Below are 17,673 nucleotides of genomic sequence, written 5' to 3'. Positions count from 1 at the left end.
CGTGTGGCTTCCAACAATAGGAATGTATTCCCTACAGTCCTGGGGGCCAAAAGTCCACAATCAGGGTGTCAGGGGGGTTGGTTCCCTCTGGAAGCTCCAAGGGAGACAGGGTCTCGCTCTGTTGCCCAGGCTGGAGTACAGCGGCGTGATCTTGGCTCACCGCAGCCTCCGCCTCCCAGGCTCAAGCAATCCTCCCATCTCAACCTCCCAAGTAACTGGGACCACAGGCACGCACCACCATGCCCAGCTATTATATTTGCATTTTTTGTAGAGACGGGGCCTCACAATGTTGCCCAGGTTGGTCTTGAACTCCTGGGCTCCAGCAATCCTCCTGCTTCGGCCTCCCAAAATGTTGGGATTGCAGACGCGAGCCACTGCACCCCGCCATCTCAGAAAGAATCTGTTCCCTTGGCTGGGCGAGGTGGCTCATGCCTATAATCCCAGCACTTTGGGAGGCTGAGGCAGGCAGATCCCTCAAGGTCAAGAGTTCAAACCCAGTCTGGCCAACAGGGTAAAACCCTGTCTCTACTAAAAATACAAAAATTGGCCCAGGTGTGGTGGTGCGCACTGTAATCTCAGCTACTTGGGAGGCTGAGGCATGAGAATTGTTTGAACCCAAGGGGTGGAGGCTGCAGTGAGCCAAAATCATGCCACTGAACTCCAGCCTGGATGACAGAACAAGACTCCATCTAAAAAAAAAAAAAAAAAAAATCTCTTCCCAGTTTTGCTTCTGGTGGCTCCGGAGACATCCCGGGCCTGTGGCTGCCCCACTCCAATCTCTGGCCATCTTCACATGGCCTGCTTCTCGGTGTTTGTATCCCTGTGTCCTTTCTCTCCTAAGGACACTTGTCACTGGATCAGGATCCACCTTAATCCAGGACAATCTCACCTCAAGACACTTCATGACGTCTGCAAAGAAATTCTTTTTTTTGAGACGGAGTCTTGCTCTGTCACCCAGGCTGGAGTGCAGTGGCTCCAACTCGGCTCACTGCAACCTCCGCCTCTGGGTCCAAGCGATTCTCCTGCCTCAGCCTCCCGAGTAGCTGGGACTACAGGCACTTGCCACCACACCTGGCTAATTTTATATTTTTAGTAGAGACGGGGTTTCACCATGTTGGCCAGGCTGGTCTTGAACTCCCCACCTCAGGTGATCCACCTGCTTCGGCCTCCCAAAGTGCTAGGATTACTGGCATGAGCCGCCACACCTGGCCAAAGAAACGCTTTTTAAATAAGGTGGTAGTCACAGGTGCCAGAGATTGACACTTAGACATTTCTTTGTGGGGCCACCATTTAAGCCATTACTCATGGATTGACTTACTCATGACAGGACTCTGTCTCTACGAACAATCATTAGCCAGGCATGGTGGTGCGTATCTGTGGTCCCAGCTACTTGGGAGGCTGAGCTGGGAGGATGGCTGGAGCCTGGGAGTTTGAGGCTACAGTGAGCCATGATCATGTCACTGTACTCCCGCCTGGGCAACAGAGCGAGACCCTGTCTCAAAACAAATAAATGAACTATGGATTATCATTATTATTAGTTAATAACAACGTATTCCTCTCTACTCAGTAACCGTCACAAATGCACCATACTAATGACAAATGACAAACTTTTTTGTTTGTTTGCTTTTTCTTTTTTGGAAAGAAGTCACTAGGCTATTTTTTTTTCTTTTTTTTTTTGAGATGGAGTTTCACTCTGTCGCTCAGGCTGGAGTACAGCAGCGTGATAATCTCGGCTCACTACAACCTCCGCCTCCCTGGTTCAGGCGATTCTTCTGCTTCAGCCTCCTGAGAAGCTGAGACTACAGGCGCAGGTGACCACGCCCAGCTAATTTTTGTATTTTTAGTAGAGATGGAGTTTCACCACGTTGGTGAGGCTGGTCTCGAACTCCTGACCTCGTGATCCACCCGCCTCGGCCTCCCAAAGTGCTGGGATTACAGGCGTGAGCCACCGGGCCTGGCCCTCCTTATACTTCTTTCTACTCAATTTTTCTGTAAACCTAAAACTGCTCTAAAAAATAAAGTCCAGGCTGGGTGCAGTGACTCACGCCTGTAATCCCAGCACTCTGGGAGGCTGAGGCAGGTGGATTACCTGAGGTCAGGAGTTTGAGACCAGCCTGACCAACATGGTGAAACCCCATCTCCACTAAAAAAAAAAAAAAAAAACCTACAAAAATTAGCTGGGCATCGTGGTGGGTGCCCATCATCCTAGCTACCTAGGAGGCTGATGCCGGAGAATCACTGGAGCCAAGAGGCAGAGGCTACAGTGAGCAGAGATCTCACCACTGCACTCTAGCCTGGGCAACAGAGTGAGACTCTGTCTCAAAAATAAAATCCATTACTTAAGGGAGGTAAAAAAGGAGCTTCCCAAGTGGAAATGGAGAGAAAGGAACGCTGGTGTGGGGAGGGAGGTGCCGTGAGTGCAGAGGCCTGCCGCGGGGAATGTGTTTGGTGCGTTTCAGGACCCAGACAGAGACAGCGAGAGAGGCAGAAGGCAGAGAGGTGTCAGACATGCTGCAGGTCCCAGTGGGCGAGGCTCAGAGGCCCAGGGGACCAAGGTGCTCTCTGAGAAACCAGAGGGATGCTGTGAAAAACCAGAGGGAGATCTTTTTTTTTTTTTTTTTTTTTTTTTCTTTTTAAGACAGAGTCTTACTCTGTTGCCCAGGCTGGAGTGCAGTGGCGCAATCTCGGCTCACTACAACCTCCACCTCCCCAGTTCAAGCGATTCTAGCCTCTCGAGTAGCTGGGATTACAGGCACGCGCCACCACGCCTGACTAATTATTGTATTTTTCGTAGAGACAGGGTTTCACCGTGTTGGCCAGGCTGGTCTCGAACTTCTGACCTCAAGTGATCTGCCCGACTTGGCCTCCCAAAGTGCTGGGATTACAAGTGTGAGCCACTGTGTCTGGCCGGAGGTCTTGGCCAAAACAAAGGAACGAACAAACAAAACCTCCTCAGCAGTTGCCCAGACATCCTATGTCCTAGGGGAGAAATTTCTGATTCCCTTCATCTTTCCATGATTATCATACAGGGAAACTGAGGCCCAGAGAAAGGCAATTCAATTTGCAAAGCACACAGCAGGCCCATCTCTCAAGCACTGGTAGAGAGTTCAGTGACACAGGATGTCACCTACTTCCACAACAAAGAAAGGAGCCTGTGCGACCTCACAATAGCCATTTGGGGTCAGGTACGATTCTTATCTGCATTTCACAGATTGAGGAGGCAAGCCCAGAGAGGCGAAGCCACTTGCTCAAGGTCACACAGCGCGTGCTCAGTGGCCGAGCCTGACTTGTAACCATTTTGGTGGCAACTGGAGAAAGCAAGTTTGTACGCCACTTGAAGTCTGGTGGCTGGGTTTGGTGGGCGCTGCAGAGAAGACCCTGCAGAGTGCATTTCTGCAGCGGCTGAGAGTCCAAGCTTCCAGGGCAAGAACTGCCTGCATCCCTCACCACCTGGCTCCAGGTTCCACCTTGGGATGCTCTTCCTCTGATACCCCCAATGACTTTCTCACATTAGCTCACATTTCATCTCCCCAGTGAGGTTCAAAGTCTCCCCATTTCCTCCCTTCCCCTCCCTCATCACACATTCACTTTCTAGTTCCTTCTACAGCTGCATTTTTCTTTTAACCCCCTATGAGTAATGCCAGGCACAATGGCTCACGCCTGTAATCCCAGCACTTTGGGAGGTCAAGGTGGGCAGGCTTGCCTGAGCCCAGGACTTCAAGACTAGCCTGGGCAACACAGTAAGACCCCATCTCTACAAAAAACACACACACAAAAAAATAGCCAGGCATGGTGGCATGCACCTATAGTCCCAGCTACTCGGGAGGCTGAGGCGGGAGGATCGCTTGAGCCCAGGAGTTCGAGGCTGCAGTGAGCTGTGACTGCACCATTAACCTCCAGCCTGGGCAGCAGAGGGAGACCCTGTCTCGAATAAACCTCTATCCTTCCCTCCTCCACTAAAGCGGAGGTGCCCTAGGACAGAGGTCTTGTCTATCTCTTGGTTACCGTGTCCCCAGTGCCCACACAGGGCTGGCACACAGTTATAACAGGAGTGACAATCCCTGGCCAGCAGGGATATGGTGTTGGGGACAGAGGCAGAGTGCTGCAGGGACCCACTGGGCAGCACCACCCTCTGACGGCCCCTGATGTTTGGAGCTGTGTTGGGGGAATGACTGTCGTCATTGTCCTCTCAGTTACTTCATTCACTTATGCAAGTCAGTAAAGGAACCCAGCCTGCCTGTGCCTACCCGACCTCCAACTTCTCCCAGCCCCCTCTGCCTCAGTTTCCCTGCATTTGACAGGCTTACCTGAGGTTGGGGGTGTGGGGGTGGGTGTCTCAAATGCCAAAGATTTAACATGTCTTGATGTTACAAGAGTTTCGTTTTGTTTTTTTGAGACAGAGTCTCCTCTGTCACTCGGGCTGGAGTGCAGTGGTGCGATCATATCTCACCGCAGCCTCGACTTCCTGGCTCAAGCGGTCCTCCTGCCTCAGCCTCCCACTGCACCCAGCTAATTTCTTTTTTATGTTTTAAGATACGGGGGCCACTGTGTTGCTCAGGCTGGTCTTGAACTCCTGGACGTGAGTGATCCTCCAGTCTCCACCTCCCAAAGCACTGGGATTACACGTGTGAGCCACTGCACCTGGTCTGCACAAGCTTTTTCCTAGGGTGATGTGCACACGGTGGGTCCCTCTGGGTGGTCCCACACAATGGGGGGCCCAGCCTCCCCCATTCATGAATCCTGGGGACCCCAGGCTTCCCATCCATCTAGGGCTCTGTGGACCCCTCTGAGGCTGAAACCAATCTCCCCTTCCGTCAAGGGATCCGGGCAGGCTGCCAAACCCGGTGCTCCCCTGAGAGACTCCGAGAGGCCCCGACACCGCCCCCGCTCCAGGTCCCCGGGATGCTTGCGCAGGCGGGAGCCCGGGGCGCCCGGGGGATCCCTGGGCGTCACGCCGCTGTTGTGAAGCGCGTGTTGACAACGTCGCCGGGGAGACCGGCGGGGGCGGGGACGGGCGGGGGGCGCGGCCTGGAGGCGCGCGAGGGGCCGGGCCGGCCGCGCAAGGCCGGGCCGCCGCAGTGGCCACGGCTGCCGCCGCCCGCCGGCTTATATACCGCGGCTAAATTTAGGCTGCGCCCGGAGCTCGTCCCCATCCGGGACGCGTTTCCGCCGCCGCTGCTTTGGCCCGGCCCCCGCGCGCCGAGCCTATAAGGCTTGGGCGGTCCCGGCCGCGGCCCGCAGAGCTGTCCCCGCCCGCCCGCGCCCCGACCAGCCCGGCCCCGGGCAGCCACTCACCGGCGTCCCCAGTCCGCGTCCTTCCTCCCCGGGTCCCGGCCATGGCGCTGAGCGAACCCATCCTGCCGTCCTTCTCCACTTTCGCCAGCCCGTGCCGCGAGCGCGGCCTGCAGGAGGTGAGGGCGGCGGGGGCGGCGGGGACCGTGGGCGGCGGGGCTCTGGGTAGTAGAACGTGGGCTGCGGGGTGACAGCGCGCGGAGGCAGGAACCGCAGGCTCAGGAGAGGAGGCGGGCGACGGGGATCGCGGACTCCGGGTGGCAGAAGGCGGGTAGCGGGGGCGGCAGGCAGCAACCTCCGAGCCCCGCCGCCCGCTCACACCCGCGCGCATCGCCCTGTCGCCCGCAGCGCTGGCCGCGCGCAGAGCCCGAGACTGGCGGCACCGACGAGGACCTCAACAGCGTGCTGGACTTCATCCTGTCCATGGGTCTGGACGGCCTGGGCTCCGAAGCTGCCCCGGAGCCGCCGCCGCCGCCCCCGCCGCCTGCGTTCTATTACCCCGAACCTGGCGCGCCGCCGCCCTACGGCGCCCCCGCGGGCGGCCTGGTGTCCGAGTTGCTGCGACCCGAGCTGGACGCGCCGCCGGGGCCCGCGCTGCACGGCCGCTTTCTGCTGGCGCCGCCCGGCCGCCTGGTCAAAGCCGAGCCCCCCGAAGCGGACGGCGGTGGCTACGGCTGCGCCCCCGGGCTGACCCGTGGACCGCGCGGTCTCAAGCGCGAGTGCGCCCCGGGCTCGGCGGCTTCGTGCATGCGAGGTCCCGGGGGCCGCCCCCCGCCTCCGCCCGACACCCCGCCGCTCAGCCCCGACGGCCCCGCGCGCCTGCAAGCGCCCGGCCCGCGCGCCTCCTTCCCGCCGCCCTTCGGTGGCCCCGGCTTCGGCGCGCCCGGGCCTGGCCTGCATTACGCGCCCCCTGCGCCCCCCGCCTTCGGTCTCTTCGACGACCCGGCCGCCGCCGCCGCAGCCCTGGGCCTGGCGCCCCCCGCCGCCCGCGGTCTCCTTACGCCGCCTGCGTCCCCTCTGGAGCTGCTGGAGGCCAAGCCCAAGCGCGGCCGCCGCTCGTGGCCCCGCAAACGCACCGCCACGCACACCTGCAGCTACGCCGGCTGCGGCAAGACCTATACCAAGAGTTCGCACCTGAAGGCGCATCTGCGCACGCATACAGGTGGGCGGCGCGCACGGGCCCAGAGCGTGGGCTCGGGGGCGCGGCAGGAAGGGTCGGATTCCCAGCGCGCGCCAGAAAATGAATTTAGGACCTCCCTTGGGGCGTGGCTCGGGAGGAACGGGCAGGGGGCGCACGCGTAAGACTCCCCGGGAGGCGTGGCTGGGGGTTGGTTGGGGGTATACAGGAACCCTCCCTAAGGAGGTGTGATCCTAGAAGTTGTTGGGGTGCGCACGCTGAGGACGAGAGGGGCTTCGGGAGGTTGGGAAGGGCACTTAGAAAACCTCCTGGGGGCGTGGCGAGGGAGACGGTTTCAGAAAGTTGGGGAGGGTAAGCAGGCTTAGGGGCCGCTGGGGACGTGGCTCAGAATCCCCCAGGCTGAGGCTCAGGAAGTTGGGAAGTAGGCGTGCGCTTAGGGACCCGGGAGAGATGCCACGTCTCAGGAAGTTGGGGAGGGGCGCAGGCTTGGGACTCCGCGGGGGACAAGGCTTAAGACCTTGGGGAGGGAAGGTGAGCTTGGGAAACGTGGAGAGATGCCGTGTCTTAGAATGCTGGAGAGAGGGTGCACCCTTAGGACCTGTGGGGGGCGTGGTTCGAAACAGTGGGGAGTGGACGGCGAGCTCCTCCGACCCCCTGGGGGTGAGGATCCGGATAGTGGGGAGTTGGGGATGTAGGACGAGGATCCCTCAGGGGTGCAACACTTTAGCCGGGAGCGCTTCAAGGCACTGGTTGGGGATAGGTTTCGGGCGCAGAGGTAGCCAGTACCCATATGTGCCCTGTCCTAGGAGGGAAACTGAGGCTCAGTCTCGCCTTCCACCCAACCCCTGCAGGTGAGAAGCCCTACCACTGCAACTGGGACGGCTGCGGCTGGAAGTTTGCGCGCTCAGACGAGCTCACGCGCCACTACCGCAAGCACACGGGCCACCGGCCATTCCAGTGCCATCTGTGCGATCGTGCCTTCTCGCGCTCTGACCACCTGGCGCTGCACATGAAGCGGCACATGTAGCCGGGACGTCCCCGCCCGCCTGCGCGCGGCCGTGGCGGGTCCCACGCGCCGGGCGCGGCCCCTTCCTAAACTGTGACTGGTATTTATTGGACCCGGAGAACCGGGCGGGGCACAGCGTGGCTACAGAGGGCCTCCCTCGATGATGACGACGACGCCACCGCCCCAGCCCCCATCTGTGACTGAAGACCCGGTGGGAAAAGACCACGATCCTCCTTGACGAGTTTTGTTTTTCAAAATGGTGCAATAATTAAGTGGCATCTTCATCCCCCCGGGTCTACACTAGAGGATCGAGGCTTGATGCCTTGTGAGAAATAACGGCCTTAATTTGTACTGTCTGCGGCATTCTTTTTTATAATATTGTACATAGTGACTGTGACAAATAATTGTATTACTGTACATAGAGAGACAGTGGGCATTTTTGGGCTACCTGGTTCGTTTTTATAAGATTTTGCTGTTTTTTTTTTTTTTTTAATTAAAAAAGTTTTGCATCTTTTAAAAAAAATCACAGCACTGGTCTGGCTGCTTGGAACTGGGGGCTTGGGGCATGTGGGAGGAGGGGGGAGTGGCTGGTGTGATGGAGGCCAGCCCCGCTAATCGCGTGTAGTGGGTCCTGCCTCTGCCAGCACCGGGACTGCCAGCTGCTGTGACCGCCTGCCAGGAACCTGTGGGTTTTTCTGTAAATTTAAACACTGCATTTTAGGACTGAGGAGGGTTATTTTAAGGTTGTTCTTTGAGCCATAAATTGCCTCTTTGCCCCAGAGCTGGGGAAAGTGCTGGTCTCACTGACGTGGCCGCCTCTATGTTGGAGGAAAAAAAAAAAAAAAAAAAAAACCTTACCTCTTCCTGGAAGCCTCTGAGGTTTCAGCCAAATTTCTGGAGTTTCAGCTTTTTTTTTAAAACGGGGTTAACATGCTGAGTTTCGGATATGTTCTACCCCTTACTCCTCCCCACATTTAGCAAATCTTTTCCTAAGGGGTGAGTTCACCACCTGCTAGGAGAAAACAGGAAAGCCTGCATTTGAGGGCCATTCACAACGGTCTTTTCCAGATGAGGAAATGGAGGCCCAGAGAGGTAGGTGCAGGGCAGTCGAGTTAAAATGTTAGGACCCTCCAAGGGTCCCTGAGCCCCACTGGAAGGGAGCGGTGCCTTTCTGCAATGACCCACCGGTTGTGTATATTAGGCTAGGGGACCCTCCCCTGTAGGTCCCTCCTGGTGCAAAAAATTCACAACACAGCAGTCCCTGACTCGATGGTTGGAGGTGACCAATCGGGAAACCCACCTAGAGAGCAGGGGACATTCCTGAATCCCACCGCCCTGAAAGTCTTGGTCAGGCAAGGAGATACTTCTCCCCCCCACCCCGATTTCCCCTGCCACCCCCCATCTTCCCCATTCTCAGGGGCCCTGGGTAACCATGACCAGCAACCATTGCACAAGTTTCCAGAAAGTGAAAATAGCTTGTAAGCAGCGCCTGCTTTAAAACACTCTCACCCCGTTGCGACAGAGGCTGGGATTTCCTCCCTCCCTCCATCCTTCCTCCTGAGCAGCCCTGAAAACAGCTGAGAGGTGTTTGGTAATCCATGAAAAGCAGAAATGCGAGATGACAATCTGATTCATTTTTCGAGAGTAAATAGCCTGGCCTCACTTCCGCTGGTGATGAAGGGTGTGAATGTGTTTGAGCCTACTCTACCCCCTATGTGGAGCTTCTGCAAAAACCGTCCCAAGACGGAATGTTGGCCCCTCAACCTGGGGAGCTGATCCTCCTTCTTAAAAGCTGGTCTTCGCAGTGTGGGGGGCAAAAGAAAGACTCAGGAGTGGTTTGAAGCAGTATTTTTTAAGGGTCTCCAGGCTTCCCTGTTCAGCTTCAACTTGGCGATCAAGCTATTTTTCTTGCATATTTGAAAACGTCTTCCAGATTCCTCCTGGGAGCTTCTGAGTCCAGTCAGAGGCAGGTCGTTAACAGGGCTGAAGCTGTTGAGTTTCTGTTTCTTGCCTGCCTCCAACAGAGAATAGAAAGTGTGATCGTTGAACACATAGTTGTATGTTTCAGTAAGAGACACCAACTCAGGCAGCGCGAGGGCATACCGACTAATCCAGAAATACCCCTCACGGCCGGGCGCTGCGGCTCACGCCTGTAATCCCAGCACTTTGGGAAGCCGAGGTGGGCAGATCGTGAGGTCAGGACACTGAGACCATCCTTGCTAACACAGTGAACTCCATCTCTACTAAAAATACAAAAAATTAGCTAAGCGTGGTAGCACTTGCCTGTAATCCCAGCTACTTAGGAGCCTAAGGCAGGAGAATCACTTGAACCCGGGAGGCAGAGGTTGCAGTGAGCCGAGATTGTGCCACTGTACTCCAGCCTGACAGAGCCAGACTCTGTCTCAAAAAAGAAAAAAAGAAAAAGAAATGTTCACTCATTGGTTTTTTTGCCCCTTTCTGACACCCAGATGCCAATTTTCATCAAATATCTTCTGGATCTGTGATTCTCAATGGAGACCGATCCAGTCTGGGAACATTTTTGGTTGTCACAACTTGAGGGTGCTGCTGGTATCTGGTGGATAGAGACCGGGATATGGCTAAGCATTCTGCAGTGCACAGACAGCCTCCACCGCAGAGAACGGCCCGGCCCCAAAAGTCAGCAGTGCTGAGGTTGACACATCTCCCCTGGTTCCTAAAAGATCGTTGCTCTTGTCAGTAAGAAGGTAGTTCTCTGCCAAGAAGCAAGCTTTGGTGGCAAATGCCACCCAGGAAAAGATACAAAGAAAACCTTACCCTGGGGCCATCTTCACCTGGTACTCTACAGCCCAGTGCCAATGCAAGGTTTTTCTTTTTCTTTTTTTTTTTTTTTTGAGATGGAGTCTCACTCTGCTGGCCAGGCGGAGTGCAGTGGCACAATCTCAGCTCACTGCAACCTCCACCTCCCAGATTCCAGCAATTCTCCTGCCTCAGGACCCTCAGTGGCTGGGATTACAGGCGTGCACCATCACATCCAGCTAATTTTTGTATTTTTAGTAGAGACAGGGTTTCTCCATGTTGGCCAGGCTGGTCTCAAACTCCTGACTTCAGGTGATCCACCCACCTCGGCCTCCCAAAGCACCGGGATGAAAGGTGTGAGCCACCGCACCCAGTCTCTCTCTCTCTCCTTTCTCTCTTTCTTTCCTTCCTTCCTTCTTTCTTTCTTTCCTTCTCTCTTTCTGATTTCTTTCTTTTTCTCTCTTTCTTTTTAGAGCAGGGGATTTGTGGTCACTGGCTGAGTTACTTTTTCATGGCTGTGATTTTTGCTGTACTCTTTCTTTTCCCCAGCCAAAGTTCTAATCATTTGTCCATGATGTTTTTCCCCCAGTGACACATTTGTATTGTTGCTTTTCATGGCTGCATAATATTCCTTTTAGATATGGCAGGAGTTGTTTATGCAAACAAGCCCTGTGGGTAAAAGGGTTGGAAAGGGTGAAGGTTTTGTTTGCTTTGGTTTGAGACAGGGTCTCATCTGTACACAGGCTGGAGTGCAGTGGTACGGTCACTACAATCACACCCTCCTGGGTTCCAGTGATCCTCCCGCCTCAGCCTCTTGAGTAGCTGGGATCACAGGCATGCATCACCATGCCCAGCTAATTTTTAAATTTTTTGTACAGATGGGGTCTCACTATGTTGCCCAGGCTGGGCTCAAACTCCTGAGCTCAAGCAGTCCTACCACCTCAGCCTCCCAAAGTGCTGTCCTTGCAAGTGCATACCACCAAGCCCAGCTACAGCGGGGGTCGAGGGAGAGGTGACGGCTTCGAGGGGCTTATTGGCAAGCTGCTGGGAAGAGAGGTAGGAGCTATTTTTCTGCTAGGCATTTCCTGTTGTTCTGGGGGCCCCCGGCACCCAGGCAGGCTGCAGAATGATGTGGTGTGAAGTGGGAGGAGGAAGGGGGACTCGTCAGAGGGTAAGATGTTTAAAGGCTCACCCCTGACTCAGCGCCCGGCCCTGTCAACACGGCTGAGTCAGCACTATGCCTGGCAGCCCAGGTGGAGTCCCAGGATGATCGAGCTGGCTTGTCAGGCGCCAGGGCTGAGTGGTTCAGCTTGCCCTGGCCTGAGCTGTGTCAGCTGTGCTAGACCAGTGAGCATCGGCCTCGAAGCTGGGCACAGTGGTGGCTCACGCCTGTAATCCCAGCACTGGGAGGCCGAGGTGGGGGGGATCTAATCCCAGCACTTTGGGGAGGCCAAGGCAGGCAGATCACTTGAGGTCGGGAGTTCAAGACCAGCCTGGCCAACATGGTGAAAACCCATCTTCACTAAACAAATATACACACCCACACACACACATATTAGCCAGGCATGGTGCAGCCACCTTTAATCCCAGCTACTCGGGAGGCTGAGGCAGCAGAACTGCTTGAACCTAGGAGGTACAGGTTGTAGTGAGCAGAGGTGGCACCACTGCACTCTATCCTGGGCGACAGAGGGAGAGTCCGTCTCAAAAATAAAGAAACCCTCAGACTGGCCGCACGACTTTGTCAGCCTGCACATCAGTTTCCTTGTGTGGAAAATGGGTTTGCTGCTGTGAAGATGAAATGAGAGACTGAAGCTCAGAGCCCAGCTCGGGGGTGTGCCCAGCATAGCGAATGTCCCCTGGTGACGCTGATGTGCTTGAATTTTAAGGCCCCTTCCTCCCTCTCTCTCCCCACAACCCTTTTCACTCATCCAGCCATCGATCCGTTCATTCATTCATTTATTCAGTTACTCATTCTGCAGATGCTCTAGATGCCTCAGCCTCTCGCCGAGTCCCGGCCAGCAGATGTGACTCGGAATTTCAGAAGTGACTCTGGCCAGGCTCAGTGGCTCATGCCTATAATCCCAGCACTTTGGGAGGCCGAGGCAGGAGGATCACCTGAGGTCGGGAGTTCGAGACCAGCCTGGCCAACATGGTGAAACCCCGTCTCTACTAAAAATACAAAAATTAGCTGGGTGTGGTGACAGGCACCTGTAATCCCAGCTACTCAGGAGGCTGAGGCAGGAGAATCGCTTGAACCCGGGAGGCGGAGGTTTCCGTGAGCTGAGATCGCGCCACTGCACTCCAGCCTGAGAGACAGAACAAGACTCTGTCTCAAAAAGAGAAAAAAAAGAAAGAAGTGACTCAGCCTCCAGGCCTTGGAGTCAATGCCAAAACATTTGTCGCATGACCTGACCTCGTGCTAACGCTGGCCCCTGTGACTTGCGCTTGGGGGCTTTTTTCTGGGCACCTGCAACAAATTAGCTCTTTCAACCCTCCCCACAAGCCAGAGAGTAGCCTAAGCACCCCCATTTTCTAGAGGCGGAAAGTAGGGTTCAGAAAGGGGAAAGTTAGCTGGGGGGCTCGGTGCAGGGGGCAGAGCTGAGGCTTCAACCCAGGTCTGCCTGGCCCAGCTCCCGCAATTCCTTCTGTGCCTAGAAACATCAAAATACACCAATGCATCAGGTTCGCCCTGCTTCTCTCCACACACAGGATCTGGGGGGTCCTGAAAGCCCTGCTGAGTTCCTTCTAGGCTTCTATCTACAGGGAACTGGGAAGCCGGTTTTCCAGAAATATCCCAGATAGGGAGGGACAAGGAGCCAGGGAGAGGCTGGGTGAATAAGGGTTCCCTGAGGTGCCCCATGAGGAGTTACGAGGAGGCTGGGGGGCAGCGGCTCACACCTGTAATCCCAGCACTTAGGGAGGCCGAGGCAAGTGGATCATTTGAGGTCAGGAGTTCAAGACTAGTCTGGCCAATGTGGTGAAACCCCGTCTCTACTAAAAATACAAAAATTAGCCAGGCATGGAGGGCACCTAAAATATATATATATACACACACACACACACACACACACACAAACACACACACACAAATTGTATGAAAATATACAAAGTGTATAAAAAAATATACAAAGTGGTGTGATCCCAGCTACCTGTGAAGCTGAGGCAGAAGAATCTCATGAACCCGGGAGATGGAGGTTTCAGTGAGCCGATATTGTGCCATTGCACTCCAGTCTGGGCAACAGAGGAAGACTCCATCTCAAAAAAAAAAGAAAAAAGTTAAGAGGAGCCTGGGGGCCAGGCGCAGTGGCTCACGCCTGTAATCCCGGCACTTTGGGAGGCCGAGGCGGGTGGATCACCTGCAGTCAGGAGTTCAAAACCAGCCTGGCCACCATGGTGAAACCCTGTCTCTACTAAGAAAAAAATTTAAAAAATTAGCCAGGCATGGTGGTGGGTGCCTGTAATCCCAGCTCCTCAGGAGGCTGAGGGAGGAGAATCACTTGAACCTGGGAGGCGGAGGTTGCAGTGAGCTAAGATTGCACCATCGCACTCCAGCCTGGGCAAAAAGGGCGAAACTCCATCTCAAAAAAAAAAAAAAAAAAAAAAAGAGCCTGGTGCACAATTCCTTAAAAAGCTAAACATCGGGCCAGGCCTGGTGGCTCACTCCTGTAATCCCAGCGCTTTGGAAGACCAAAGTGGGTGGATTACATGAGGCCAAGAGTTTGAGACCAGCCTGGCCAACAGGGCAAAACCCCGTCTCTATTAAAAATACAGAAATTAGCCAGGCGTGGTGGCGGGCCTGTAGTCCCAGCTACTCCGGAGGCTGAGGCAGGAGAATCGCTTGAATCCGGGAGGTGGAGGTTGCAGTGAGTTGAGATCACGACACTACACTCCAGCCTGGGTGACAGAGTGAGACTCTGTCTAAAAAAAAAAGCTAAACACGGAATTGCCACAGGACCCAGAATTCCATTCCTAGGTACGGTCTCAAGAGAAATAAATACGGGGACACAAACAGATATTTGCACATGTGTGTTGAAGGCAGCCCCACTTACAGGCTCCAAATGGTGGAAATAGCCCAAATGCCCATCGACTCATGCATGAATAAACGTGTGGTGTATCCATATGAGGGGATGGTTTTTGTGTTTGTTTTTTGGGATAGGGTCTCACTCTGTTGCCCAGGCTGGGGTGCAGTGGTACAATCACAGCTGATCACAGCTCACTCAGCCTCGAACCCCTGGGTTCAAGCGATTCTCCTGCCTCATCCTCTCGGGCTGGTTCTCACTGGAGTCTCCCTGGGTTCAGAGGCCAGGCCCGAGCTGGTGCGAGTTAGGGAGGCCATCCCCACAGTTCTAGAAGGGATACTGAACTGAGGTTGGAGGCAGCGGCCTCACCGACTCTCTGCTTATAGCCTGAGCTCTTTCTGCAGCGTGATTTGATCAGCCCATCGCTCTGTTCTTTTCTCTCTCATCCCATGTGTTCTGTCATTCTTTACTGTGGTTAAATATGCATCATATAAACTGACTGTTTTTGTTTTCTTTTGTTTGAGACAGGGTCCCACTCGGTCACCCAGGCTGGGGTACAGTGGTACGATCATGGCTGATCACAGCTCACTCAGCCTCGACCTCCTGAGGCTCACATGATCCTCCTGCCTCAGCCTCCTGAGCAGCTGGGACTACAGGAGTGTGCTACTATGCCTGGCTAATTTTTCTATTTTTTTCTTTTTTTTTTTTTTTTTTTGAGACTGAGTCTTGCTCTGTTGCCCAGGCTGGAATGCAGTGGCATGATCTCGGCTCACTGCAACCTCTGCCTCCTGGGTTCAAGTGATTCTCCTGCCTCAGCCTCCTAGGTAGCTGGGATTACAGGCGCACACCACCATGCCTGGCTAATTTTGGTAATTTTAGTAGAGACGGGGTTTCACCATATTGATCAGATTGGTCTTGAACTCCACCTCGGCCTCCCAAAGTGCTGGGATTACAGGCGTGAGCCACCATGCCAAGCCAATTTTTCTATATTTTGTAGAGACTGAGTCTCACTGTGTTACCCAGGCTGGCCACAACCTCTGGGCTCAAGCAATCCACCCACCTTGGCCTCCCAAAATGCTGGGATTACAAGAGTAAGACATTGTGCCTGGCCAAAATTAACTTTTTTTTTTTTTTTTGGCAACAGAATCTCTCTCTGTCGCCCAGGCTGGATGGAGTGCAATGACACCTTCTAGGCTCACCGCAGCCTCTGCCTCCCGGGTTCAAGCGATTCTCCTGCCTCAGCCTCCTGAGTAGCTGGGAATACAGGCACCCACCACTACGCCCAGCTAATTTTCTGTATTTTTTAGTAGACACAGGGTTTCACCATGTTGGCCAGGCTGGTCTCGACTGCCTGACCTCAGGATTCGCCCGCCTCAGCCTCCCAAAGTGCTGGGATTACAGGCAGGAGCCACTGCGCCCGGCCTCAAATTGGTTCTTTTGAAGTGTCCAGTTGAGCAGCTTTAAGTACACTCACGGTGTTGTGCAGGGAGCGCCACGACCCATCTCCAGAACTTCTCCCTCCTTTCCAAACTGAAACTGTGTCTTCATTAAACACTCACTTCCCATTCTGCCTCCCCAGCCCCAGGCACCCACCCTTCTTCCTCCTGTCGCTGTGAGTTCGCGCACTCTGAGGACCTCCTAGGAGTATCTCTCCTTTCAAGTCTCATTTCACTTAGCATAATGTGTTCGCCATTCATCCACGTATGTGTCAGAATTTCCGTCCTTTTTATGACCCAGTAATATTCCATTGTGTGGAAGGACCTCATTTTGTTCTTTCATTCATTCTTTGATGAACAATTGGACATTTCCATTCTTTGGCTGCTATGAACATGGTTGTGCAAATACTCATTCCATATCACGAGGTCAGGAGTTCGAGATCAGCCTCAGATTCGAGATACCCCGCCTCTACTAAAAATACAAAAATTAGCCGGGTGTGGTGACACATGCCTGTAGTCCCAGCTACTCAGGAGGCTGAGGCAGGAGAATTGCTTGAACCCAGGAGGTGGAGGTTGCAGTGAGCCGAGATCACACCACTGCACTACAGCCTGTGTGACAGAGCCGATACTCCAACTCAAAAGGAGAAAAACAACACATTCCAGCCACTGCTATCAGGGGAAGTCTGTCCCTAACAGTGGAATGGCTGGATACCCTTATTTATTATTATTATTGAGACAGAGCCTCACTCTGTCACCTAGGCTGGAGGGCACTGACGCGATCTCTGCTCACTGCAACCTCCACCTCCCGGGTTCAAGCGATTCTCCTGCCTCAGCCTCCCGAGTAGCTGGGATTACAGGCGTGCACCACCACGTCTGGCTAATTTTTGTATTTTTAGTAGAGATGGGGTTTCACCATGTTGGCCAGGCTGGTCTCGAACTCCTGACCTCAAGTGGTCCTCCCACCTCGGCCTCCCAAAGTGCTGGGATTACAGGCGTGAGCCACCGCGCCTAGCCTGGGTATCCTTTTTTAAAGCTTTATTCATGGCTGCTGATGAGCTCAGAAGAGTTTTCCTTTCCTGAGCAGCCTGCCTAAGAGCCACCGACCCAGGCTGAGAATCTTCTACAAGCATCCCCAAGGGCTCAGATTCACACCAGCCGGCACCTGTCGCCTCGGCCTGCCACATGCTGGGCCTCGGTTTCCTCTTTGAAATGGGGTGACAGCGCAGAGTAGTGGGAACATGGCCAGAGCTCTGGCCTTCGGGGCCACCCGGAAATCGGGGTTTTGCAGCAGCCTGGGTTGTGCAGAGAGGCAGGGGCTGTCGGGGAGATGGACGGGCCTGCGGTGGAGGTGCCGCTCACACCCGGCACGCCCTCGAACCGTCTGCTCAGCCCACAGCCTGCTTTGCGCGGCCTGCTCCCCTCCCCACCCAGGCCCCGGCCATCCCAAGACAGCCTCTTCCAGAGGGGACACAGAGCCCTGGACACCAGACCCAGACACCCTTAGGCCAGAGCCTGAGCTGAAAAGCCCTCGCTCTGCAGGGTGGGGAAACTGAGGCCTAGGTACCCAAAGCCTCCAGCAGGTAGACGCCAGGCAACCCTCGTGGGTCTTGGGGTCTTCCTGAGCCACAAATGCAAATCCCACAGGAGGAGCTGGTCCTGTAGGCGGGGTTCCTGCCAGGGATGTGGCTTGCCAGGATTTGACCCTGTTTTCACCCAGAGAAGACTGGTGTGGTGGCTCAGACCTGTAATCCCAGCACTTTGGGAGGCTGAGGTGGGTGGATCACCTGAGGTCAGCAGTTCAAGACCAGCCTGGCCAACATGGTGAAACCCTAGCTCTGCTAAAAATACAAAAATTAGCCGGATGTAATGGTGCGTGCCTGTAATCCCAGCTACTCAGGAGGCTGAGGCAGGAGAATTGTTTGAACCCAGGAGGCAGAGGTTGCAGTGAGCCGACATCATGCCACTGCACTCTAGCCTGGGCAACACAGTGAGACTCCATCTCAAAAA

At 54.8% G+C, this 17,673-nt stretch overlaps 1 protein-coding gene across 1 annotated transcript; it reads left to right on the top strand.

The window, feature by feature from the left end:
* The first annotated feature begins 5,244 nt into the window (after nt 1–5,244).
* Nucleotides 5,245–7,964, top strand: KLF2 (Kruppel like factor 2). The gene is made up of 3 exons (XM_032268675.1): nt 5,245–5,411; nt 5,641–6,454; nt 7,282–7,964. Exons 1-3 carry the CDS (start codon nt 5,337–5,339, stop codon nt 7,455–7,457), a joined length of 1,065 nt encoding a protein of 354 aa, XP_032124566.1. The 5' UTR covers nt 5,245–5,336; the 3' UTR covers nt 7,458–7,964.
* The last annotated feature ends 9,709 nt before the right edge of the window (nt 7,965–17,673 follow it).

The sequence above is a fragment of the Sapajus apella genome, unplaced genomic scaffold (assembly GCF_009761245.1).
Source record: "Sapajus apella isolate SASKATOON/1434 unplaced genomic scaffold, GSC_monkey_1.0 scaffold185, whole genome shotgun sequence".
Lineage (NCBI taxonomy): Eukaryota > Metazoa > Chordata > Mammalia > Primates > Cebidae > Sapajus > Sapajus apella.
This window is presented reverse-complemented; position numbering and strand designations above follow the sequence as displayed.

Bases quoted from the DNA above. Each gene is read 5' to 3' on its own strand.
- KLF2 (XM_032268675.1), top strand. From the start codon at position 5,337: ATGGCGCTGAGCGAACCCATCCTGCCGTCCTTCTCCACTTTCGCCAGC. The intron at 5,412-5,640 runs GTGAGGGCGGCG...TGTCGCCCGCAG, and splicing joins GCGAGCGCGGCCTGCAGGAG to CGCTGGCCGCGCGCAGAGCC. The intron at 6,455-7,281 runs GTGGGCGGCGCG...CAACCCCTGCAG, and splicing joins GCATCTGCGCACGCATACAG to GTGAGAAGCCCTACCACTGC.